This window comes from Hemicordylus capensis, chromosome 2 (assembly GCF_027244095.1).
Source record: "Hemicordylus capensis ecotype Gifberg chromosome 2, rHemCap1.1.pri, whole genome shotgun sequence".
In the NCBI taxonomy this organism is placed as follows: Eukaryota; Metazoa; Chordata; class Lepidosauria; order Squamata; family Cordylidae; genus Hemicordylus; species Hemicordylus capensis.
Genome location: NC_069658.1, coordinates 46,065,542 through 46,091,280, shown reverse-complemented (window position 1 = coordinate 46,091,280; position 25,739 = coordinate 46,065,542). Strand labels below are relative to the sequence as shown.

The following is a 25,739-nucleotide window of genomic DNA, read 5'->3' as shown; positions in this document are numbered from 1 at the left end:
GCTGGTCTTGAGGTAGCAAGCATGACGTCTCCTTAGCTAAGCAGGGTCTGCCCTGGTTGCATATGAATGGAAAACTAGAAGTGTGAGCACTGCACGAAGAGCAGAAGGTTCCAAGTTCCCTCCCTGGCTTCTCCAAGATAGATCTGAGAGAGACTCCTGCCTGCAACCTTGGAGAAGCTGCTGCCAGTCTGTGAAGACAATACTGAGCTAGATAGACCAATGATCTAACTCAGTATATGGCAGTTTCCTATGTTCCTATGAGTGTTCAACATAATGGCTGAATAGGGCTATAATCTGAGTAGATTATGCTGTTTTGCTTTTTCCCTGGCCATTCTCCACCCACTTCTAGCCTTCCAGAAATATCATAGCCAACAGGGGTGTCACAACTAAAATGAATTCAGTGAGATTAAGCATGTATAGAATTGCAGCTCAAGTGATTTATAGATCAAAGATTATGAAATAAAACACAATTTATGAAGAGGTTTATCTCTAGAACAAATAATTTCATTGAAAATGACTGAATTAAAAAGTTAGACATTTTCATAATGGAATGACTGCAAGGTTCCTGCACTAATAATTATTAATTATATCTCTAGTGAGCTGGGAAAGGAGGAAGAGATATTGTGGTTTCAGTCTGAAGATTGGTCTGTATTGCTCGATCTTTTGCAAGAAGTTTGAAGTTTAGAGCTGCATAACTCAGCAATACGAGCTGCATTTTTTTAAAATGGGGAAACCACTCTAAACCATGGAATTATGAGAAGGTTAAACACAATTATGATAAGGAGAGCCACCGTAAATCTGCATGCTTCAGCTGCATGTAATCCATGTTATCTTTACCTGTTATGAGCAGTAGATGTCACAGTAAGGCAGAGGTGTAACTATAGGGGGGGCAGGGGGGGCACGTGCCCCGGGCGCCATCTTTTCTGGTCACGTGGGGGGTGCCGCCATGACCAAAATTTTTTAAATTTTTTTTGTTAATACAAATGTTTCCTGCTCAGTGCAGCAGCACTGCAGCAGTCAAGGGAGCGCGTCGGTGCCCCCTTCCCCACGAGCGGTCCCTTCTGCGCCGCCTGCACCCCCCACCCCCCATTGCTTTGCTGGCGCCTGGCGGCCAGTCAGTGGCCTGGCTTGGCGGCGGCGGGCGCTTGTGAGGAAAAACCTAAGTATAATGTAGTATGTTGGGGGGGTCGGGGGGGGCGCCATTTCAGTGCTTGCCCCGGGCGCCGTTTTCCCTAGTTACGCCTCTGCAGTAAGGGCATGACATGTCTACTATATTCTTCTTTTATAACAGTTATCTGAATCTGTTTTGCAGCTTCAGAACTAATAACTCAGTCCTGGAAAAACCTTGGCATGTTTTCTGTTCTACGTCTGTTTTCATGGACATTTAAAAAAACAAAATAAAAAACCCAACAAAAGTTCAACTCCAGAGATAGATGCAAGCAGCAGAGGCAGTGAAGATGCCTATCCACCAATAAGATGTCAGCTCTGGAAGCATCAGTGGGAAGTAGGGAGAGAAAGAGCAGAGACAGATCCTGATTTAAGTCCCGCCCCCCCAACTGCCAACCTTTGACAGTGCCAACCTTCTGATCAGCAGGTAGGATGCAGAATCCTAATTATGAACAACTCTTTTGTTCAGAAGACATCAAAGGCACCAATTGAGCTGTGAGTGTATTGTAACTGCATGTGCCTATCTGTCAGTCACAGAGATGTGGGTTTTTGGGAAAAATGTAATTGAAAAACTTTCCATAAAAGTTTTCTATGCATATTTTTCCATTTGCATAAAATCTGCAAGAATCCTTTTTCTTTAAAAACCTACACAGTTTTTCCTGATGTTCTAAATATATTGTGATCCAATTTGACCTATTTATACAGCAAAAATAAGACACCTTTACTATATTAATGTCCCACACGGTATCTCTAAAGTTTTTCAAGTAGTCAGGTAGTTGAATGGAAATATTTGATGCGAGAGGAAGGTTCAATAAAGACACTTCATGTGCTTTATTATCATGAAAAATTTCAAGCTTTATGTGGAAAGATTTTTTTATGCTGGAATACTCAGCTCAATAGAACACATGTACCTTCTCATACTTCCTAATATAATCACCTGAAAAACATTACAAGCTTGAAATTGCTGAATTTGCTAGATATCACATTAGCATACATTCATTCTTCCTAAAGAGTTTTATGAAACAATGTTGGACATCCAGATTAGCATTGTGCACCTACAGCATGTGAGTTCCAGATTAGGGCTGTGATGTTGTTTGAGTAGGGGAAGAGACCATTTTTACCAATCTTCTCTTCCCTCTGAAGCCACTGTGCATCATCAAAATATATTCCTGAGGGCTGTGTAAGACAAAAGGTCTTGCTAACATGCAAAACTAAGCCATACTTAGAATTCCAGACAGTTTATTCCCTAATAATATAGATTAGAAATAATATTGATTAGAAATACTCAGTCCTGCCACTGGGGTGAAATAGATGAAAAGCAGCCACTAGAGGTCCCCTCCGAACCAGATAACTATCTATTTAAATTGTACCGTTACACACTAGGAAAAAGTGTCTATGATTTCTTATGCATTTTAAAAACATGGCTGGAGATCGTTTTGTTTCTCTTGGCAAAGAGTTGTAATAGCGCATATGGATCAGGAAGCAGACGACTTCTAAAGGTTAAGAAAAACACATGATATTTACGTTAATGGTAGGCAGAAACAAAACTACAGAACTCTTTGCCTAGAAACGCAATCCCAAATCTCAAATTTACTTCAGCGCAAAACTACTGCGTAATCCGCCCTGTACAGGAAGCTGCCCGAATCTTTCAGGAATCATTTAAACTGTACTCATGAGAACTAGAACGTTGAGCTGGAATTCCCAGCATTTTGACGAAGTGTACAGCCTGCAGTTAGCAGCCTTGAAGGACAGAAGAGAGTCCCGGGCCAAAGTTTCCACACAGATCGACGTGCGGACTCATTCCCATCTACTGAAGTCCTTGCTTTTTGACAAGCACAGCCCCTCTTCTCAATCCCGGCCTCAGCTTTTCCACACGGGATGCAGACCCACAAGCACGCTTCTCTCTTACCTGGTACCTGCCGGTGAGGAGTTGGCTGCGGGACGGGGTGCACAGGGGCTGCGTGTAGTAGCGCTCCAGGCGCACGCCGCCCGCCCCCAGCGCGTCGAGGACCGGGGTGCGGATCTCCGAGCCGTGCCAGCCCACGTCGTTCCAGCCCAGGTCATCTGCCAGCACAAACACCAAGTGCGGCGGGGACCCTGGAGACACATCGCCCAGGTATGGGCATAGCCAACAGAGCAGGTGCAGCAACTGCCGGGGCAGCGGGCGCTTGAGCATCGCTGACCCTCAAACCAGCCCAAGCAGGAATCGGCAGCCACCCCGCCTGGAAGGAAGAGCAGAGGACCAGGCTGAGGGACCGCCCCGCTGCGAGGCAAGCCCGCCCACCCCACGCCGCAGCGGCAGCATTGCAATCACCGCGGAGCGAAGGACTCCGCCCGCCCAGCCAAAGGAAGCCGGAACCCAGAGCCGAGCCTGCAGCCCGCCTACTGCTGCCCAGGCTCCGCCTCTCCTTCCGAAATAAATAAACTGATGATGGTAAAGGGGATGGAAGTTGAGTGTGTACCGTATGTCCGGATCTGGTTAAAAAGTGATCACCCGCTCCGTATGCTGCACGAAAACTAAAGCGGCTCCAGTTTTCAAAGACGAAAAGGTACTTTCCCCTCTCTGAGTCCAAACGATTCCCGGTTTTCGTCATTGACACGAGATCACATCTTTGCCCTTCAAATAATCTTATAAAACCACTGTTCCCCGGATATAGGGTTTCCCGCCCTAGGATTGTGCTGGAGGTTTCCAATTTCCAGGTGACTCAAAGCAATCCTGGATATTTTAATGGCTTGATATTGTGAAAAATACTGGGACAAGTGTTGGAAGTAAACAAAATCTCCAGGAATAGCTTCATTCAGAGTGGGCAACTCTGTTTCCAGTTGGTTCTCTGTTCGAAATTGTTTATGCGATGGAATTCTCCACCCCACCCGGATTTGTTTAAAGGGAAATTTCCCCCCTTCTGATCGTTGGCTCAACAAAGTATTAAAGGTGTTATGGGGAACTCAGAACTATTAGAGTATGTATCCTTTGTTCCTTGTGCCTATGCACATTTCTTACAGGCAGTTGTTAATTTCATATGTGCTCAGATTTTGGAAATAAAGCATACACAATTCAATTTATAGTTCACTACATTTTGTTAATGTTGTCAAGATGTTGGAACACTACCAGGAAAAAACACAATCTTCAAAAATTATAATCCCTGTAGACATGAAGATATTTGGGTCTCGCTTCAAAAGACCATCCATGCCACAGTAAATTATTTCCTGAAGAGTTCAGTATCATGCCATCCTATGAGCAGCTTTTTATTCTAATTCTTTGGCCTATAGACATTGTGCTGAGATAAGTTATGAATGCAGCTGAGGTCACAACTGAGTACAAGCACTAGTGGGAACTGAGACAACAAATGGTTCGGTTCGTTGATACCATCAAAGAAAAGAACTTAAGGTTATCAGAACAGTTACAAGACAGACACCCTCTCAGTTAAACAGGCATAGAGTCCAGCCTGAGGACCTCCTACCATAAGAGGGGGAAAGCAGAAAGTAGAAACAGAGACTCTTCCAAGTACTCAAAGTACATCCTACTGACCCAGGCAGGGGACAAGAGGAATGAAAAGTTAAGCTATATTGAGGTAGAAAATATATTAGAAAACTGATGTAAATAAAGTTGTATTAGAAACATGGAACCCCTTAAAGATTAACCTAAAGTTATATTAGAAACAAAAACCTCTTGCCGATCAGTTTAATTGGACAACTCTTGAGTTCCACTACAGATAGAGATTTGCCAGAGCCAACTGCAGTATAAAGCCTCCTTAGGTGTCCAGTGATACCTGCATTGCCATTGTGTCTTTCAAACTCCTGCCCCCCCCACTTCATTTCCCTACTCCTTGTTGAGTGCACACTGATCAGCACCAGCACAGCTGGAGCCACCATTTTGATCTCACAATGCCCACAACATAGTGTTTCTCTGTGAAGCAAAACTCCTAGGCCAAGGACATTATGGGGGAATTAAAGTAGCATTTCCAACTGCTGCTTCTAATTGCCAAGCAAGTTCACCTGGAGGCTTTACACACAGGGCTTCTACCCTAAATTTCCTTCAGAAGAACCAAACTTACCTTGAAGTGCCTTCGAGATCCTTGGACTCACTCCACACAAAAATTGGGCTTTGTGATGCTACTTCTAGCTTATCTTGATCTATTTCTGGATTTTTAAAATTCTGGTTTTAAGCTACCTTTTCTGAAAACACCAGAGCAAATAGGGAGAGAGACTGATGTAGAATCATTAGCATGATAAGAGAGATGCTCTCTTTAGAAATGCATATATCACTCTTTAGGTAGCTCCCCCCCCCCATTGGCTAGAAGGAAAACACAGACGCATGCCATGTGAACTTGTTTCAAAATAAAACATGAGAGCAGAGGGGCAGGGCTGCCTCCCTCAATGCCGCGAGTGTAGTTCAATGTGGCTTCACTCAACATTTACCCCGAAGTGTGAAGCCATGTGCGAATAATTCCTAGGAGCTTTCCCAGTCAGCAGGCTTTACCATGGGTTTTCTGGGAGGTTTTACTGTGAGTATGACGTTGCCCCAAAAAACCCAACAGAAAATCTGGGTTGTTTTTTTTAAACGCTGGATATAAATCAGGCTATACTACAACACGTGATGAAAAACCTGAATTGTGTGTGATGTACTCCCATAGCTGGCCAATATGTGAACACACATCTCCATTCTGGAGGAGATGCAAACTAAAAGCCAGGTGTGAAAAACTTCCTGGGGTTGTGATGCTGAGAGCCTCTATTGCCCATTATTATCCCCACTGCCTGATAAACCAGTCAGGACTCACCCACATGGTGGTGGTGGGGGGGGGGATCAATGAAGGAAGGGGGTCTAGTTGAGAACACTGCTTAGCATACCCTCAGACTTGGACTCAGCCCTGAGACCCCTTAACCTTGTAGAATACAGTAAAAGTTGGAACAACTGCTCACCGACCTCAAACTGCCACAGCCAAGGTCAGAAAGGTACAGCAAGGTAATGAGGAAAAGTAGGCAGGCATAGGTAAAAGATAGTTGTGGGAAATGGAAAAGGAGGATGGGCTTGTGGAAGGAAGAGTAGGAAGCATAGTGGGAGATCAGGAGCAGCTTGCATTTTGGGCGGGATAAAAATATGTTAAATAAATAAATAAATAAATAATAGGGAGGAAGAGATTTCATTTGTGTGCTTGTGAGACAGAACCCATATGTGCATATTCAAGAAAGAAGGTGCACAGGATTGCCTGTAAGAGACAGAAATAACAGGTGTATATATAAGAGAAATAGAACAGTGTGGGTGCTTGAGAATATATATGAGTATGAATATATGTGAGTATGAATATATGCGACTGGAGCACAAATGGAGAAAGACTCAACTCAAATCCGACAGATTACAACATAGAGCACATTCAAAGATCTATGCTCAGGCAATACGTGCGGCAAAGAAGCGATTCCTTTCTGCCCATATTGCCTCTGCGAGTTCACATCCAGTGGAGTTGTTCAGGGTTGTGAAGGGACTAGTATCTGCCCCCCCTCCCTTGAACCAGAATTTGGAGTCATCAGTTACCTGCTGCGAAGTGTTTAAAGAGTTTTCCGCAGATAAAATCTCTCGGATTCGAGCCAACTTAGATGGAGACTCCACAATTAATTTTATGTCTGAACTGGAGGTGTCCAACAACTCCTCTTATGCGATTCAATTGGATCGGTATCAGTTTGTGACTCCTGAGGATGTGGACAAGCTGCTTGGAGCAATGAGGCCTACCACTTGTTCTCTTGACCCTAGTCCAACATGGCTTGTTCTGTCTAGCAGAGAGGCTGATGTAGGTGGCCTGGTAGAAATCATAAATGCCTCTCTGAGGGAGGGCAGGATGCCTCCTTGTCTTAAGGAGGCAATTATTAGACCTCTTCTAAAGAAGCCTGCATTAGATCCCTCAGAGTTGAGCAATTATAGGCCTGTTTCCAACCTCCCATGGCTGGGCAAGGTAATTGAGAGGGTGGTGGCCTCTCAGCTCCAGATGGTCTTAGAGGAAACTGATTATCTAGACTCATTTCAAACTGGTTTTCGGATGGGCTGTGGGGTGGAGACTGCCTTCGTTGGCCTGATGGATGATCTTCAATTGGGAATTGACCGAGGAAGTGTGACTCTGTTGGTCCTTTTGGATCTCTCGGCAGCTTTCAATACTATTGACCATAGTATCCTTCTGGAACTTCTGAGGGTGTTTGGGGTGGGAGGCACTGTTTTACAGTGGTTCTGCTCCTACCTCTCAGAGAGATTCCAGATGGTGTTGGTTGGAGATTGTTGCTCTTCTAAATCTGAGCTTAAGTATGGTGTCCCTCCATACTCTTTCCAGTGCTCTTTAACATCTACATGAAGCTTCTGGGAGAGATCATCAGGGGATTTGGAGCTGGGTGTTACCAGTATGCTGATGACACCCAGATCTACTTCTCCATGTCAACTTCTTCAGGAGCTGGCATATCCTCCCTAAATGCCTGCCTGGAAGCAGTAATGGGCTGGATGAGGGAGAATAAAGTGAAGCTGAATCCAGATAAGACGGAGGTACTTATTGTGTGGGGTCAGAACTCCAGAGATTATTTTGATCTACCTGTTCTAGATGGGGTCACACTTCCCCAAAAGGAACAGGTTCGTAGTCTGGGAGTACTTCTGGATCCACACCTCTCCCTGGTTTCTCAGGTTGAGGCGGTGGCCAGGGGTGCTTTCTATCAGTTTCGGCTGATACGCCAGCTGTGCTCGTTTCTCAAGATCAGTGACCTCAAAACAGTGGTACATCTGTTGGTAACCTCCAGACTTGACTTCTGTAATGCGCTCTATGTGGGGCTGCCTTTGTACATAGTCCGGAAACTTCAGTTGGTTCAGAATGGCAGCCAGGTTCAGAATTCAGTTGGTTCAGAATGGCAGCCAGGTTGGTCTCTGGGTCATCTCAGAGAGACCACATTACTCCTTTGCTGATGGAGCTACACTGGCTGCCAATAGGTTTCTGGGCAAAATACAAAGTGCTAGTTATATAACTTATAAAGCTCTGAACGGCATAGGCCCTGGGTATTTAAGAGAGCGTCTTCTTCACTATGAGTCCCACCGCCCACTGAAGTCATCTGAGGAGGTCCTTCTCCAGTTACTGCCAACTCGTCTGATGGCTGCACAGAGACGGGCCTTCTTAGTTGCTGCCCTGAGATTGTGAAATGCGCTCCCTACTAAGATACAACCCTCCCCATCTCTGTCAATTTTTTTAAAAAATCTGAAAACCCATCTTTTTAACCTTCTCAGCCTTTTAAAATTTGTTGGTTTTAATTTTGTGATTGATTTTAAATTGTTGAATTGTTTTAACTTTTTATATGAGTTTTAATTGTTTTATGTTAACTGCCCAGAGACAAGTTTGGGCGGTATATAAATGTGATAAATAAATAAATATGATATGTATAAGAGAGAGAGAGAGAGAGAGAGAGAGAGAGAGAGAGAGAGAGAGAGAGAGAGAGAGAGAGAATATATGTAAGAAAGGGATTTTAAAAATTCCTTCTCTTTCTGCCCTATTCTCTCCCCCTCACTCCCCATAGGTCCCTACTAGTCACCATCCATGGGACACACCACTATGCCATTAGCCCAGGTCCAGCATGTGTTTGTTACCTGCTGTATCATTTTAGTGCTGTATTTCTGCAGCAACCTTTGCAGGCTGAGCTATGATTCTTAAGGTTCCCATCTAGGCTGCAATACCAGCCTCACCATACGACTTGGCACACAGTCAGCTAAACCTAAAAGATCAATGCAGCTCTACCAGGCCTTTATAAAAACTACAATTTCAGTGTTGACTTTATGGTCTGAGCAGTCTCTCTGTTTGCCTGGGAGTGGGATCTGGATCTGGAAATCTGACTGCTAGCATTCCAGTCACTGGCAGATCCTGGCACTATCATTAGTTTATACTATATATTTAAAAATAAACTCCACTCAGCTCTTTGGATATAGTGAGTCTGTACTATAGTTGTACATAAAGATATTTTCTTCACTGAGTGAGATGTGTTATCTAGTGTAACATCCCTAAATGAAATGTTTGCAAAACTTAAATGTCAAAGGACCATTGATGGTCTGATGTAATCCTTGGTGGGGGGATAGCTAGGATAAAAGAAGATATCCCAGCTCTTCATCATTATTGTCAGTTTGTGTGCAGGAAGTGAAGTAACCCAGGTATGTAGACACTTGTTTCCTCCAAAGGACCTCTTCCAACACATTAACACTATTGCTGTTTTTTAAAAAAAATTACAATCAATACATCTTAAATGATAATATATATATTTCAAATGTTTGTTATATTTATTTAGTACAATTATATACCACCCCATACCAAAAAGTCTCTGGGTGGGACTTTGGTAATGTAAATGTTAATGTAAAAACACAAATAGTAATGGTTTTTTAATACCTAGCATTTGTATAGCACCTTTAGCACCTTTTGAATGTACAAAGCACTTCACATGTATTATACGTACCACTGTACAATTACATTATTATTTATGTAATACGTACAACTTCCTTGTATGGGAAGTAAGTAGTAGTAACCCATATTGCAGCTGGGAAGTAGCTTGTCTAAAGCTACCAAATGAATTCATGGCAGAAGAAAGATTCAGACTGAAGAAATACTGATATGTACATCCAATCTCTTGAAAATAAAGGACAACCATTATTACATTTGAATGGTTTAACTCATGTGTCTGAGGTGGGCCTGTTCAATAACCCAGGCCTTAAGTGCTTTGCACTGTTAGTGTTGCTGCTTCTATGTAACAGTGGCCTTTTGCTTCGTTTTGTTTTGTTTTACCATCCTCATATAGTAGGTAGAGTTGCACCTGTTGGATGTCTGCCTGTCATACCTAAAAGTGCTGGGTCCTCTGACTCTTATAAGGAACTTAGCAGCCCCTTCTGCTTATGAGGTACAAAGCTTGAGATTTGTAAAAGCCAAATAGGAGCACTGAAACCTAGCAGTTCTGAGGTAAAATGAAGGAAAAGGCAACTATCAGAAAGAAGCAGCAACACTATTACTTTTCAGTAGTTGAGGCCTACGTGACATAGGGGCCCAATCAAATAAATAAGAATTAAAATCTACTTCAGAGACTTGAGTTAAATAATTCAAGTGTAATGGTTGCCTTTTATTTTCAAGGGATTTCTCATTTCCTGGGGTAAGGGGCAGATTCCACCAGCCCTGACACTAATTATCCTCAGCTGTTACTAGGGTGAGAGAAAAAAAGAGCAGGAAACAGGCACTATATCAATGTATGTGGAACTAAGTAGGAGAGGTGGGGCAGCAGTCAGGAATAGTAACACAGCAGGATGATACAAATAGAGGGAACAGCTACTAGGAAGTACTTATTATTATAGCATGGAATAGAAGCGACTTTGGATGTTGAAGCTGACTCTCTAATAAAAGACTTGTTATATACTCCTGCTTGATCCTCTAATGAGTGCAAAGCAAACCACAATTGAAAGAGGTACTGTTTACCCCCCACTTTCTTCACACGGTCACTCCCCCTTTTTTAAAGGGGGGAGCAAAATCAGAAATATTTTCCCACTATACTGGAACACTATGTAAGAGGGCAATATTTTGGGATGGGAAGATTTTTATCTTTATTAGTTATAGAACCAGCTCTAATAATCAGGAGCCAGCGTGGTGTAGTGGTTAGAGTGCTGCACTAGGACTGGGGGAGACCTGAGTTCAAATCCCCATTCAGCCATAATACTAGCTGGGTGACTCTGGGCCAGTCACTTCTCTCTCAGCCTAACCTACTTCACAGGGTTGTTGTGAGGAGAAACTTAAGTATGTAGTACACTGCTCTGGGCTCCTTGGAGGAAGAGTGGGATATAAATGCAAAATAATAATAATAATCTTGTGGTTTTCATCTCCTTTATCTCCACTCTAACATAATCTTCATTGCCAGCATTGTGATCTTGCAGGAATCTACAAATGGCAGATTTCCTGAATTTCCTTTTACAAATCCTTTCCCAGTCATTTTCAGGGATCAGCACAAAACAAATCCACACACATCAGAAAGCTGCAGGGAGGCTGAGCAGTGCTGGTGTCATAATCACATCAACTAATGGGAAAGTGTTTTTGTTCTGCAAGGGTAATGTGAATCTTTAAACAGGTTTTTAAAACAAACCACTTCATGTAGAATGAAAAAAAAATCACAACACTACCTAGTTCTGAGCTGCTTAATGGATAAATACTACTAAAAATGCTATATGAGATTTAGGAGACATCCCCATTAGTCAAATAAGATTTAGGAGACATCCCCATTGGTTAAATAATTAAGAACATAGGGCATAATCCATCCCACCCACAAATATATCCTTAGTTTTACTGAACCTTTGAATAGATTTTAGTAATTAGCTGCTTTGGGAATCAGTCTTGGTAGAAAAGCAAGGTATAAATGTAAAATATTTATAAGGGACTCAGTGATGCACTGGAAGTCTAGAATTGGGGTGGGGGGGGCATTATATGCATAGTAACTGTCATAGTAACATCTAATCACCCTCCTCTGTGTGCAGGCTACTCCTGCTTTAAGCATGAGTAAACTGCACATGAGAAGTGTTGCTGTACGTACCCATGATACTACTATGGGATAGGCACTGGGGTTGCCCATTCCAGTAATGGCTGGTGTGCACACTGTATATCTGGTTGAGGGTGGGAGTGAAGAGTCCTAATGATCCTGTTGGGGATTCCATTTGTTGTATCAAACTCTGTGAGCTATGCAAGTGATGAGAAGAGAGACTATGCACTGTTACTATGTTCCTTCTTATTCTACAGAAAATAATTGTTCTGAATTCTTATTTATGTTAACATCTAGAAGAAAATGTTGGCAAATAATACGTACAAAGCCCTTGATTACAAACAATGTCACCTTTAAGAAAAAAATCAAATCCTTGTGTGGTTGAACAAAATAGGGCCAAATCACTTAAAGTATAAGAGAATAATTTCCAAATGGATTTTTTTCACTCCAGCTAGCACTATGGGCAACCCTGTCAGCTTCTGTATTTTATTGTGACCTGCTTTGTAAACAGATATTCAGATCTGTACAATGGAATGTCAACTTGCATTAAATCTTTGGCAATGATAGGTGCTCATTATTCAAACTGTGTTTCTTCTGGCATGTCTTATTTATGCTTCAGCTTCTTTACTGAAGATTTAGTTGTATTGATTCCTTTGGAAGACACTTTTGAGCAATTTTTGTTTAAATGACCTTTGAAAAGGTCAACAGACATTTGTGTTCAAGATTCATAGGACTTATGGAAAGGAATGGCTTAGAATGACATTGATCAATGTTGTATGTTTCCAGCACTGACAATCCAGCTATGACAGGGGTTCTCATTGGAACATAGGAAACTGCCTTATACTGAGTCAGATCATTGGTCCATTTAGCGCAGTACGTTGTCTACACTTACTGGAAGTGGCTTCTCCCAAGGTTTCAGGCAGGAGTCTTTCCCATCCCTATCTGGAGATGCCAGGGATTAAACCTGGGACCTTCTGCATATAAGTCATATACTTAGCTGCTGCTGAACTGTGGCCTGATCCCCAAAGATTCATGGGAGTGGGGGTGGAATTGTTGGACAGTTCATTGAAAGTGTCAATGCACAGCAGCTGTGAAAAAGGCCAGTTCCATGCTAGGGATCATTAGGAAGGAGACTGAAAATAAAAATGCTAATATTATAATGCCCTTATACAAATCTATGGTGCATCCGCATCTGGAGTACTGTGTACATTTTTGGTCACCGTATCTTAAGGAAGGATATTGTAGAACTGGAAAAGGTGCCGAATAGGGCAACCAAGATGATCAGGGGCCTGGAGCCCCTGATCATCTTGGTTGCCCTTTTCTGCACCTTTTCCAGTTCTACAATATCCTTCAAGATACGGTGACCAAAAATGTGTGCAGTACTCCAGATGTTGCTGCACCATAGATTTGTATAAGGGCATTATAATATTAGCATTTTTATTTTCAGTCCCCTTCCTAATGATCCCTAGCATGGAATTGGCCCTTTTCAGCTACAGCATCTGTGTCTCTTTATTTTCGAAAAAAGGCAACTAAGGGGACTCATGATTGAGGTATATAAAATTATGCATTTTTTACACCTTATCCACTTATGCAAAGTGGACAGAGAGAAATGTTTCTCCCTCTCTCACAACACTAGAACCAGGGTCACCCCATGAAACTGAGGGTCAGGAAATTTAGGACTGACAAGAGGAAGTACTTTTTCACACAGCATATAATCAAACTATGGAATTCTTTGCCATGAGATATAGTGATGGCCACCAGCTTGGATGACTTTAAAAGCTTAGACAAATTCTTGGAGGACAGGTCTATCAATGGCTACTAGTCTGGTGGCTGTGGGCCACCTCCAGCTGCAGAGGCACAATGCTCTGAATACCGGTTGCAGGGGAGCAACAGCAGGAGAGAGGGCCTGCCCTCATCTCTTGCCCATAGGTTTCCCAGAGGCATCTGGTGGGCCACTGTGTGAAACAGGATGCTGGACTAGATAGGCCTTGTGCCTGATTCAGCAGGGCTGTTCTTATGAATTTACCACCTGTCTTGATCTGACACCTTGCTGCAGCTCCTGGAGGAAAAACCCCTGGGAGAAAGATGCAGGAGGGATCCAGGCTCTCACTTGCTCATCTCACATGCAAACATGGGTCCCCATGCTCAAACTCAGGTCCCCAGATGTCATTGGACTACAACTTCCATCATTCAAAGGGGCTGGGAGTTTCAATCCAACAACATCTAGGGACCCAAGTTTGAGAACCCCTGATCTAGGACAATCAGAAGCAGTAATATTAGTATTGGTAGGGACTAGACCACCAGATGAGGAGTAAGAAAAAGGTAAGAAGAAAAAAGAAATGTCTTCTTGAATCTCAACAAACATCCATCTAATCCAGCATTCTGTTTCTAATGGCAGCCGGACAAATGCTTCTGGAAAGCCATTTCCCTGATGTTTGTCCCCAGCATCTCTGAATATGAAGAACCTAGGTTTGTCACTACTGCATAGCCCACGATAAACCTATCCTCATTGAATGTGTCTAAACTTTGGAAGAGCCATCTCAGAGTTGCATACATGTTCCTCAGAGGCTCATTGATTATTCATGGCTGAGTACTTTTATAGAAAAGCATTTGGTTTGAGGTGATGAGGCTGTGCAGTAGTTATCTGTGATGTTTAACCTATGATCGCTATTTCATTCATGCAAGTAGTTATTTTTCCTTGCAAGCAAGTTATGAATATACATGTTTGGATTATATATGTTCTCTCTGTTGTCCTGAGTCAAGTGTCACCAGTTTCACAGAATATTATTCTATTAGCAGTATCAATCCCATAAAACAAAGAAAAATCGCTAGTAAAATGATACTTTTAGCAGACCAATTATTATATTCAAAATGCTGGAAGCAAGCTTGTGCTGTACAGGTGTTCAAAGTTAAACATACAATAAAAATACATGATATCAGCTTAGGCTGATGTTATACTATAAAATGTGATTTCCTTTCTTTTTGTTAAGAGCAGGAATTTTTAAACAAGGATTAAAGGAGGATATTAACTATGTTACACAAACCACCTGGTCCTGCTGCAGGGAACCGATTATTCAATGTCTCCTCCCCAAGAAGATAGGGTTGTGGGGGTGGGGGTGGTGTTTCAACATACATGGGATTACAGACATCCTTTGTCAGAGAGAGGAGGAAAACACACCTTGAGACAGTTCAGACAATACTTTTCTAACCCATGTGATTAAAGGGAGGTGTGTCAAGAACGTACTTATATTGACATCTTTCACAGATGGCTCTGCACCCTCCTGGCACGTTTATTGTGTGAGGGGCTGTTTGTCTGAACAGCAGCTCTACCTGCAACCCAGTTACTAGTATTTGGGTTGCGTGTATTGAGGATGCCCATTTGGAGCATTGTCTGATCCAGCCCCTTCACTAAATGGTGAAGATGTTGGGCCAATCACAGCCCAACAGATTCTGGCACAACAGAATACTCTCACTGCTCACACAGGAAGTATTGCTTAGTAAATAACTATTTTTACAATCTGTATATGTCCATTTAATACGCAAAAAGTCATACTCAAATTGCCAAACATTTCATATTGAATAAAATATTACAACTCACTACTTATTTTACATATTAAGATGTCTCAAATGCTTCACATTAGAATCATAAAGTGTAAGTAATACTTCTCATGATCTGGACATCATGCCTCTGTTAATACAGCCTAGGATTACATTAGCTCCTTTAGCACTGCATTGTTTTATTAGCAGAAAGTAAATAATAATTTTAAAAAGTCAACAACTAAACTTGAATTTAGTGCTTTGTGTTTCAGTGGTGTCCTAAACTGAACATTATAGGCTTTCCTAAATTATCAGTTTATAGCACCATAAATGTGAAGTAGATATTCCTTTGTTGTGGGGGATCGAGTTGTCTTTCTTCAAGGCATCACTTCTGTTGCAGGGATATTATATTTCTTCATCCCACAAACCATAATACTTTGTTTCTGGGAAATCGTTCTTCCTGTTAGTGTGTCCGTTACTTTTGTGCAACTCCACTGCATATTGCAATGGGGGTGGCACACATACCAGTCTGACAGGTTCCTATTGTGATAGCACTAGGGTTAAGCAGTGCAAGCCATAGCCCTGCCCTTTTATTAACATAACTAGTTTCAGCAACAAATTGCTTTCTTTTAATTCTTTACAGGTTGCATGCTCCTCTTCTCAAGCACATACCTTCTCTTACGGTTTCTAAAATCAGTGAACGGTACTATCAAAGCATCCCCTATCGTTCCATTATGTGAGGATGGGATATCATGCTATTGGTTCTTCTGCACAGAAGTACTACTGCTACTATTTATGTTTTTAAAAGTTCTCAAAGTGGTTTTGAGAAAACAGTGTAATAACCAAGAAGAAGAAGATGGTTCCCTGTCCCCAAAGAACTCACAATCTAAAAAGAAACACAAGATAGACATCAGCAACAGCCACTAGAGGGATGCTGGGTTGTGACTGGATAGGGATGATTGCTCATCTCCTGTTAAATATAAGAGATTCACTGCTTTAAAAGGTGCCCCTTAGGAATCTTGAGGATTGTGCTAAAGATAAAGCTGTTTTTTCAAAAAGGCTGGAAGCACCCTTAAAAGGCTATCATATCTAATTTATGTGCTGATCTCTAATGGCACGATACATAAAAAGGGGCATTCTTCCTTGAATTTCCCTCAGTAAACTAGATTTCTATTACCACATAACCTTTGTAGAGTAACTCGGCTAGAAAAAAGTCACTATGCTTGCTTATATAACTACTAAATCCTTTTGCTAGCTCCCAAGGTCAGTTCTTGAGTAAAAGAACTTTAGCTCTGTAGCACGCCATTTTCTTCAGTAAGGATAGGCATAAGGGATAAAATGCTGCTGTGTTAAATTACAGACAGCAAAATAATATCCTGGATTCCATAAGATCATTTGTAATGGTGCACTTTCCTTAGTGGCAAAGAGCTTTCCATGCCCTGAAGTAATTGAACAGCTGAAATCAGACCAGTAGCCAAATTGCTCTTGAGTAATAGGTTCATCTTTACTATTCTGTGGTAACCTTTGGAGCAAGGGTTTGTTGAGGAAAATGGTACTGTGCATGCCTGTTAGCACCAGATACATTAGTGTGAGTTTATTTTGTTCAGTCAGTAAGACGTGCACAATAGAAATAGCAGCTTTAGCTATGGCAACTGGTTATTCTTTTTGTCTGGTACAAATAGCTGTAACTTGTATCTATGATACAAGTGGAGTTCTTTGTACCTGGCAAAGGTTATTTGTGCAAAAAAATCCAGAGTTGTCTGTTAATTTATGCTAATAGTGGACTGCTCATTTTCAACTCTACCTGAAATAACTTGGCATAATTTAAAGAAAGGCCCTGGCTATTCACAGCCACTACTTGGCTATGTTCATGTGAACTATTACTTAAGTGTAACAAAATACTGAATGCACTAATTCCTGATCTGTTGTTACCGGAGAGAACAGTTAATATGTGATAGGAATATGGACTTCTCTTAAGAATAAATATCCCCATGCCTGTATTATTTGTGTAGGTAAAAGGTACTGAAATAGACTCTTCTTCCCTCATTCCTTGGAGTGCCATTGTCCATGCACAACACATAACTACAAACAGAGAAGGATCTGTATTACTTAACTTCAGTGAATGCGATCTTCTTTAGGAACATATCTCTGTACCAAGTATCTGTGAAATATACCAAATGGATAAACTCCTGAATTACCTTTACACAAGAGAGGAAACCCATTCTCTGTGTTCAGACTAGCAGTATAGAGTCTCACATGGGAGAGAGATCCAACATCTAAAAGCAACAATTGCTTCTTAATTATTAGTAAACCTGGAATATTTGATTATTGCACTTTTCATATGCAATTAGTAATCAAGTCCTATATGTCATCTGTAAATAATTAAATGTCTGCCTTGTTTATACTTTAGCAGTCCCATCCTTCTTTTGAAACCTGGTTCTTGTTGGTTCAGTCATCACCAATGGTTCTTGGATAATAGCTGCTGGATAATTTTTGCCTAGTAGTTCAACTTCCAGTTTCTGTCCAACTCGACTGAGTTCCACAGGGACATATGCAAAAGCCAGACTCTGTTGAGCACTGTAGCTGTAACATCCGGATGTGGTGTTGCCAATAACCTGAAAAATCACCCAAATTTCTTAAGAAAGAAAAGCCTAATGCAATTTATGCAATTTGTGTTATTAAATATATATTTAACCTTTAACTCGGACAATGCAATATAAACTTATATATATTACTTCACTTTGCCCAGTTGATCTTGCCTGTCTTATCCATACTGCAAAAAACTGGAAATGCCTTGACACAGAACAGGTACTGTAATACTTTTTCACTGGGCTAACTTGTGTCCAGGACCCTCAGGGACATATTTCTGGAAGCCAAAAGGACTTTTAGAGGGAGGGGAGAGAAGCAGAAATCGCTCTTCTTCCACATGCGCTTGGCTGCAGAAGACTTCTTTGCAGGTACTCTGCAACCTTCTTGCAAAGGTGCAACTAATCTTTTGCCCTCTTATGGCTGTGGAACATGTGGACCACTGGCTGCAGTAGGACTTACTTTTGAGTAAACATGCATAGGATTGGGCTGCACAATTACCCAGTTGTGAAAAGGCATGATGTTGATCAGGATGAAGCATCACGTTCATGAGGATGGAGAGCTGGTCTTGTGGTAGCAAGCCTGAATTGTCTCCTTTGCTAAGCAGGATCCACTCTGGTTTGTATATGAATGGGAGACTACATTTGAGCACTGTAAGATCTTCCCCTTAGGTGATGGGGCCACTCTGGGAAGAGCATCTGCATGCTTGCATGCAGAAGGTTCCAAGTTCCCTCCCTGGCATCTCCAAGATAGGGCTGGGGTAGACTCCTGCCTGCAACCTTGGAGATGCGGTCGCCAGTCTGTGTAGACAATGCTGAGCTAGGTGGACGGATGTTCTGACTCAGTATATGGCAGCTTCCTAAGCACACTGTGAATATTTGTCTGGACCAGCTGCACAAAATGCTTATACTTAGTTAAAGTAGTACTTGGTTTTGCACAAAGAAACCAGAAAATCAGATGCATAGCCACCACTGAGCAAGGAAGGATGAGTGTCCCCCAGCCACTGCAGCCCCAAGCAGTTCTGGGGGCCACCAGAGGTTCGCCCCTGCTTTCCCCACACCTTTGGTGAACCACTGAAGTTGCTTTTCTATCCCTGTGCTGGGTGCACTGCACTGAGCTTTGTTTGCATGCCACTGGAGTTTGGTCCAGAATGGCATGCGGATGAGGCACTGAGAGCAGCAAGCAGATGGGCATCTCACCCATCTTGTTGCTGGTGACCACACCCCCTTGCGTATGCCATCATGTGCAGGGGGTGTGGCCTGTGCACAAGGGCCACTGGTCAAGCTCATCCCGCTGCTGCGGGTGAGCTCCCTAGGCCCCTGCAGAAAATTGAATGCAAACAGTGATGGCTCCCATGATGTGGTGTGAATTGTGTGCCTTTGTTATATGAAGGCTAGTGGCAGGCTCTGTGAAATCTCCTGGTGCAGATTCCAGAGGGGAAGCCATTTTAGTCTATCAAAAAGGGGTGTGGCAAACACACACCTCTCTTTAAATTTGCTGGTGTATATACACACTTGGTGTTTACAATCTAGTATTGTTGATTTAAAAAAAAAAAGACAATAATGGAAAACACAAAATTACATTGGATTACAAATTGCTAGTAAACGTTGCTTCAGTTTTTTGAAATAAAAACTATAATACTTGCCTTCCCATTACACCAGACACTTTCATTTCCCTCTGGATCAACATTATCCGTTTCCAAGGTGAGATACACAAGTTGCCGTTCAAGCCCCTTTTCTTTAATCTGCTTCAGTGCTTGCTTTCCTATGAAGTCTGCTGGCTGGGAAAAAGGATAATGATGATAAATGATTAGTCAGACTCTGTGACAAGGTTATAGATGCAAGCATTTAAATTTGCCTTCATTTGTTTTCTCATCAATTAAGCTTCAGATAAAAGTAAAAATTAAATCAAACCTTTTGGCTTCACAAATGTTATTTCATCTTGTCCACTAAGTGGACGTGTTAAGTTATTTCACCTCATGTTTTTCTTCACCTATGACTTTTAAGTTCCATACATCCAATGATAAAAAATATGTATTATGTAGAAGGAACTCTGTGGTTTCTTCCTAGCATCTTAATGATAGCCATGGTAGGGCTACCATTAAAAAAAATAAATCTAAATTCAAAGAGCAATTCTAGCATACATTTATCTAGTCAACTATATTTTTTGCTTTGGGATGAATCCTACAATTACTGCAGTAAATAGAAGGAATTAGTGGGAATCCATAATTCATACTATGAGCAAAATGCATTGAATGCAGACAGTCCCATGTATCTCCATTTAAAAGGATCTTGGATAACAGTGGTGGGAAAGTCTTCTGCCTGAATTTATGGAGAACTACTGCCAGGAGGTATTGCACACGGGGCTTCTGCCTTGAATCTCCTTTGGGAGAGAGTTTGTGCGTTTACACACCAGCCAAACTTACTCCGAACTCGCGATGAGATCCTTGCACCCACTCCACACACAAGTCGGACTTTGTGATGTGAATTCTAGCTTATCTCGAGGTATTTCCGAATTTTTAAAATGCTGGTTTTAATCTACTTTTTCTGAAAACACCAGACCAAAAGGGAGAGGCACTGACATAGAATCATTAGCATGATAAGAGGCATGGTCTCTTCAGAAATGCAGATCTATCTCTGCAGGGAGCTCTCTCTCTCCCTCTCCCCATTGGCTAGAAAGGAAAACACTGACACCTGCCATGTGTACTTGCAAAAATGAAACCTGAGACCAGTGGGGAGGGGCTGTTTTCCTCAATGCCACGAGTGTACTTCGAAGTGGCTTCGCTCAACATCTACCCTGAAGCCTGAAGCCAAGTGTGAATAACCTCCAGGCAGAGTAGACATTACTGAGCTAGGTGAATCAATGGTCTCACCAGGCAATAAGGAACTATAAGATTTCCACATTGCCACAATACGTTGTGATGATCACTATCTTGGATGGCTTTAAAAGGGATTCTCCAAATTAAAGGGGGGGTAGGTCTATTGATAGCATTAACCATGTTAGCTAAACTAGATGGGCCCTGCACCTTGGCCTGATCCAGGAAGGCTCCTTTTATGAACAGTGCCCTTGGCATGTGAGATCAACTGGAATAATTACAGGAAGGGAAGTGTTTCTACTAGACATCTGAGTAGGATGGGGGCAATTGTATACACTCTTGCCCTCTGAACTACAATTTGGACTGTTCAGATTTCAAAGAAAAGTGGTTCCTGCAATAATCTTATTGTTAAAATAGACATAACACTTCCAGCATCCCCATGGTCCTTGAGCACAATGACTATAATGACTGTTAGGCCATGATTTTTCAGCTTTTATCACACTGTCCAGTTCCCTACTCCAGAGGTTAAGAGCTTTTCTTCTTCTTCTTTTTTTTTGGGGGGGGGGGTCACTCTACATTCTACAGTTTAGCAAAATATATATTCCGGTATCCTATTCTCTCCCTCCTGACATCCTTCCCTATTCATGTAGTTGGGATGGGAAGGAATAATACTCTGAGAAGGAAAGATTTCTGCCATTTCTTCCTGTCTGTTCTTTTTCCCTGCAACCTGTCCTCCAGCTCTTTTAGGTGTCTCCGTTCTGCTTGAGAGAGAAGCTCACTCTTATGTGGCTTCATGACAACACTATATAATCAATGCAATTTGGTAATGTGCTGATGTTTGAAGTCAAAACAAACCAACAAAAAACCCTACAGCAATGAGCAGTGCACCTGATGCACAAGTGCAGCAAACACTTTGCCCAGTTCAGACCCTCTCTGCTGCCACCACTAGTGCAATCACCAAAGGGAAGTGGAGGCCTTTGCATACACAGCCTACGAACAGGGAGGGGAACTTGGTTTTGCTCAGTGCTAAAATGAGTTATTTTTAGCACATTATTTTCTTCCATTGGATTCTGAAGCTATTTAAGAACCAGCCTTGTTTAGTTAATATCTTGTTTACCTTTTGTCTTGTTTAACACATGCATCAGACATATATACAGAGCCCCTTGAAATTTAGTCACATGCTGCTGGTGAGCATATTACAAATGAAACCTGCCCATCAATTTTTGTGCAGTACTTAAGGATACAATAAATAAAAACTCCAATGTGCTATAATGCTATTAAATGGGAAGATGAAAGCAATCCATCTTTTGTGTCCTTGATAACCAAAGAGATGGACAATAAGGATCTGCTGGATTGCTCATTTCTCACAAGATTACAAGAATCCATAGTTAAGTTGTTGCTTACATCCCTTAATGAAGAAACTCTGGGGATTTTTAAAATATATATATAATTTAATGGATTCCTGTTATACTGGATACATTGTTGTTCCATGTAAAAGGCAGGTCGCATAATCAATAACTTTAGCCTACTGGAAGAGAAGGTTTGGGTAACAGTGGCCACGTCTGCCTCCTCTAGGAAGGACTGCAAGTAGTAAACAGACTAAAACTGTGCAAAAGTTGCTCCCAGCCACTCTGGCTACTCAGAAGCAAAGTTAGGTCCAGGAGCTCTCCCAAGTGGTGGAACTGTTCTTTCAGAGCATATGCAACCCCAAACAGGCTACATCTCTCCTCTTGTTGGCCCTGGGGCAAAGTCCTGTGCTGGGACTTCAATAGCACACTAGACACCTGCACCCAATAGTGCCTGAACAGGAAAGCTAACCAAACCAAACAGCAGATGGGTGCTCTTCCTTCAGTGCCACTGACTGAGCTGTGGATGGTAACATTGAAGGAGGAATATCTGCTGCTGCCCACCGCCTGATCCCTCACCATTATTGGGCCCTAGAGAGTTTACAGGTGATAGTGGGTAGCAGTGGATGCTTCTCCTTCAGTGGCAGCACCATTTAGAATTCCTATATCAAGAGGGAGGGGCATAGGAAATCTAAAATGGCAGTATCGTTGAAGAAGCATTGCCTGGTAAGCTTTCAGGGCCCAGAAGGGAGGCTTAGTGGGCAGCAACTGGCAGCCATGACAGCAGCAGGTCCTTCTCATAAAGCCTGGGCCTTTAGGGGTCAGCTGGGTGGACCTTCTTTGGGGCATAGGCTTTCAAGCCCATGCCCAAGCTAGACAAACTCTGTCACCAGCACCCCTCCTGTCTTGATCAAGTTTCAGCTTATTAGCCTGATCCAGTCCATCACTTCTTCCAGACACCGGTTCAGAGCATTTCTCAATGGATTTTCTCATCCCTCAGTGTCTCTTAAGGAACCACTCTCATTTTTCTGTGCTGCCCTTTCCATTTACCACAAATGCACCAAGTACAGGGATGATGAGACAACAAAGGACAAACAAAAACATGAGCCACCAGAGAGACTATTTTGCAGAAATATCCTTATAGAAAATGGCAATCAGCCCATGCTCATTAAAAGCAGCTACCCATAGTAAACCAGATGACATAAATTGAGCACTGTGTTGCTTTTTGTTGTCTCCAGTTATTTGTAGGCAGTATGATAGAAAGGAGAGAAATCATAGACACAGTTTGACATGTACATTTGTAGGATCTAAGTGTGCCATACTTTGCAACCCTAATCTGCAGCCATTAATTCTACAAGCTCTAGTGGAACTCTGCCTATAAAAGAAACACTTGCATTTATATTTCTAAGCTCCCCAATGCTCACTCGTCAACATTATTCATTTGACTCCCATAAATCCATCATTTATAAATGGAAAACACAGTTTGCATGAAGGTTAATGCAGCAGTCATAATTAGAGCCTTGAGTATGACCTGGCAACAGATGTGAATTGCTTTAATGGGTCACTTCTAGATTAATGGCATAGAAGGTAGTTAATGCCTATGAATATATAAACAGGGAGATAGCTACAGTAATTTTGACTTGCCTTTTTAAAAACATCTCACAAATTAATTTGTGTAAGGAACTGTCATATATAAGTTAAGAGAATAAATAAAGGAACAGTTTAAACAGATTACAAAATATTTTAAAACAGTTGATCCAGTGAACAAGAAAATCAACATATATATGACATTAACCATTGTTCATACTAGTCATCTAAAGGGAACGTAAGTACGGTATTCTTAAGGTTGTTTTCCCTGTCATGGTGGCAAGTAAGGTTCCACCAATGGCCACTTACAGTCAAGCTCGCACTCCTGGCATGAGCCACAAGTTCCGCTCCTGGCATGTCATTTGAACTCACCTGTGTCGGGTTCCCCAGCCACACTTCATTCCAGCAACCCAACATCTGCAGCCAACTTCAAATGTTGGTTAGAGATGTCAGGTGCTTGGAAGGAAATGCAGCTGAGAAACCTGACACTGGTGGGTTCAGATGACATGCTGGGAGCAGAACATGCTGGTTGTGCCAAAAGCATGGGCTCACCAGGAACTGGTGGTTGGTGGAAACTGACTTGACACTGTGACATGTAAAACCACCCGTAGAGGGTATGTTCAATTGTTGTAAGTAGCCAATATGTAGAGATAGATGTTGCAATTCTAAGTAAACACAGCTAAGTAAACACAGCTATGAAAGAATTAAAGCACAATCACAGGAATTTCTCTTACACAAGAGCCATTTAAATGAATGGAAATACAGTAGTCCAAGAATACTCAAGTACAACTCCTATTCATTTCAATGCAACATTGAGTTGATAAAACATAATATGTGCACAAGCAATATATAAGATACTGGAAAAATGCAACAAATTTAAAAATAAGTACTTTTATATATTTATGGTAAACATTTCACACTGAAAAGAGAAAAATTATTAAGGACCCAATGGAATCCTCCTTTGCTATGCGTGTCTTGCTTTGAAATGAATGAATAATCTTTCAAAAACTGGCTTGTAAGAAATTCTTACCACAATAGCAAATGTATCCACACAAAGTGGACTGTAAATAAACCTTTAGTGCACATTCACCCACATTTCCTTAACCTATTTTTAAATCCTGCAGACTAAATTAAAATCATAATATAGGGAAGTGATTCATTTGAATCATGCCTGATTATTCAGGGGAAATTTCTAGCTGGAAATTTCTGGCAGGAAGGTTCTAACAGGAAAATTTCTTTTAGCAACATGTATTGGTATACAGTAGATGCTTTATGGCATTTGTCACCGCATGAGTTACTATCAGCAACTGAATTCAACAGACAGAATGTCCACAGTTGTAGGAGATGAAAGAATTAAAGCACAATCACAGGAATTTCTCTTACACAAGAGCCATTTAAATGAATGGAAATACAGTAGTCCAAGAATACTCAAGTACAACTCCTATTCATTTCAATAAAACTTATGTAAGATAACTCTCATTGGCCCAGGGGCATATCTAGACTAGGGCAGATGTGTTAAAAGAACACAACCCTCCACCCACCAGAAGAGGGGCCGCTGAGGGCCCCTCATATGTCTGCCTGCCTGCCTCCCCACACTCCAATTACCTGCTGCTGCCCTCACAGCCAGTGTGCCCCACCAGCCGTCTGCTCACCTCTCTCCCTCCCTGGCGCCAGGAAGAGCAATAAATGGCCAGCACATAGGGGACAGGGGAGCCGCTTGATTGCTCACCCTTACTGGCGCTGGCAAAGCTGACAAGGCTAATGATATCACTGCCTGTTGCTGGCAGTGATGTCATTAGCCTTTGCCAGCAGTGACAAGGGCAGGTGAGGAAGTGGCTCCCTCGGCCCTGGCCTCAGTCGGAACTCAGAATTCGGCCCTGGCCTCAGTTCGCTAGCTCTTTGCTGGTGCCGAGGAGGGAAGGGGAAAGGGGAAAGGGAGGAAGAATGAGCGAGCCATGAAGACGGGCAGCTGGTGGTGGCAAGACAAGCAGGCTGTGGCAATGGGGCTAGCAGCATAAGTAAAAAGCAAGATGTTCTGGTAAGACCTAATCTGTCTACTTTCATTTCACTCTAATCTGAATTGATAATTACCATCTTCACAAGTAAGCCCACTTCTGCCTCAAATGTTCATGCATTCAGCATATTGAATTGGGGTGGATGACATCATCACAAACTATGCCACTGAGTGCCCC

At 42.1% G+C, this 25,739-nt stretch overlaps 2 protein-coding genes and 1 long non-coding RNA gene across 14 annotated transcripts in view; 1 reads left to right on the top strand and 2 right to left on the bottom strand.

The window, feature by feature from the left end:
* The window catches only part of ARSB (arylsulfatase B), a 294,461-nt gene extending 287,744 nt beyond the window's left edge, over positions 1-6,717 (bottom strand). For 6 of the 8 annotated variants that reach the window (XR_008315997.1, XM_053295442.1, XM_053295441.1 and 3 more), the window contains exon 1: positions 3,077-3,343. Coding sequence is in view for 5 of the 8 variants with exons in the window: in XM_053295442.1 (XP_053151417.1) it covers positions 3,077-3,343 (267 nt within the window). In the remaining 3 variants the exon portion in view is untranslated. Of the gene's footprint in view, positions 1-3,076; positions 3,344-6,697 lie in introns of those variants that run through there. The other 2 variants (XM_053295445.1, XM_053295440.1) reach the window with 2 other exon arrangements.
* LOC128344710 (uncharacterized) overlaps positions 3,587-25,739 on the top strand; it is a 61,163-nt gene continuing 39,010 nt past the window's right edge. For all 5 annotated transcript variants that reach the window (XR_008316000.1, XR_008316001.1, XR_008316002.1 and 2 more), the window contains exon 1: positions 3,587-3,716. This is a non-coding gene — a long non-coding RNA (uncharacterized LOC128344710). The remainder of the gene's footprint in view (positions 3,717-25,739) is intronic.
* The window catches only part of DMGDH (dimethylglycine dehydrogenase), a 94,096-nt gene continuing 82,868 nt past the window's right edge, over positions 14,512-25,739 (bottom strand). The window contains exons 15-16 of the mRNA XM_053295437.1: positions 19,445-19,579; positions 14,512-17,828 (exon numbers count right to left, since the gene is read on the bottom strand). Coding sequence (XP_053151412.1) covers positions 17,613-17,828; positions 19,445-19,579 — 351 coding nt within the window. The 3' untranslated portion in view covers positions 14,512-17,612. The remainder of the gene's footprint in view (positions 17,829-19,444; positions 19,580-25,739) is intronic.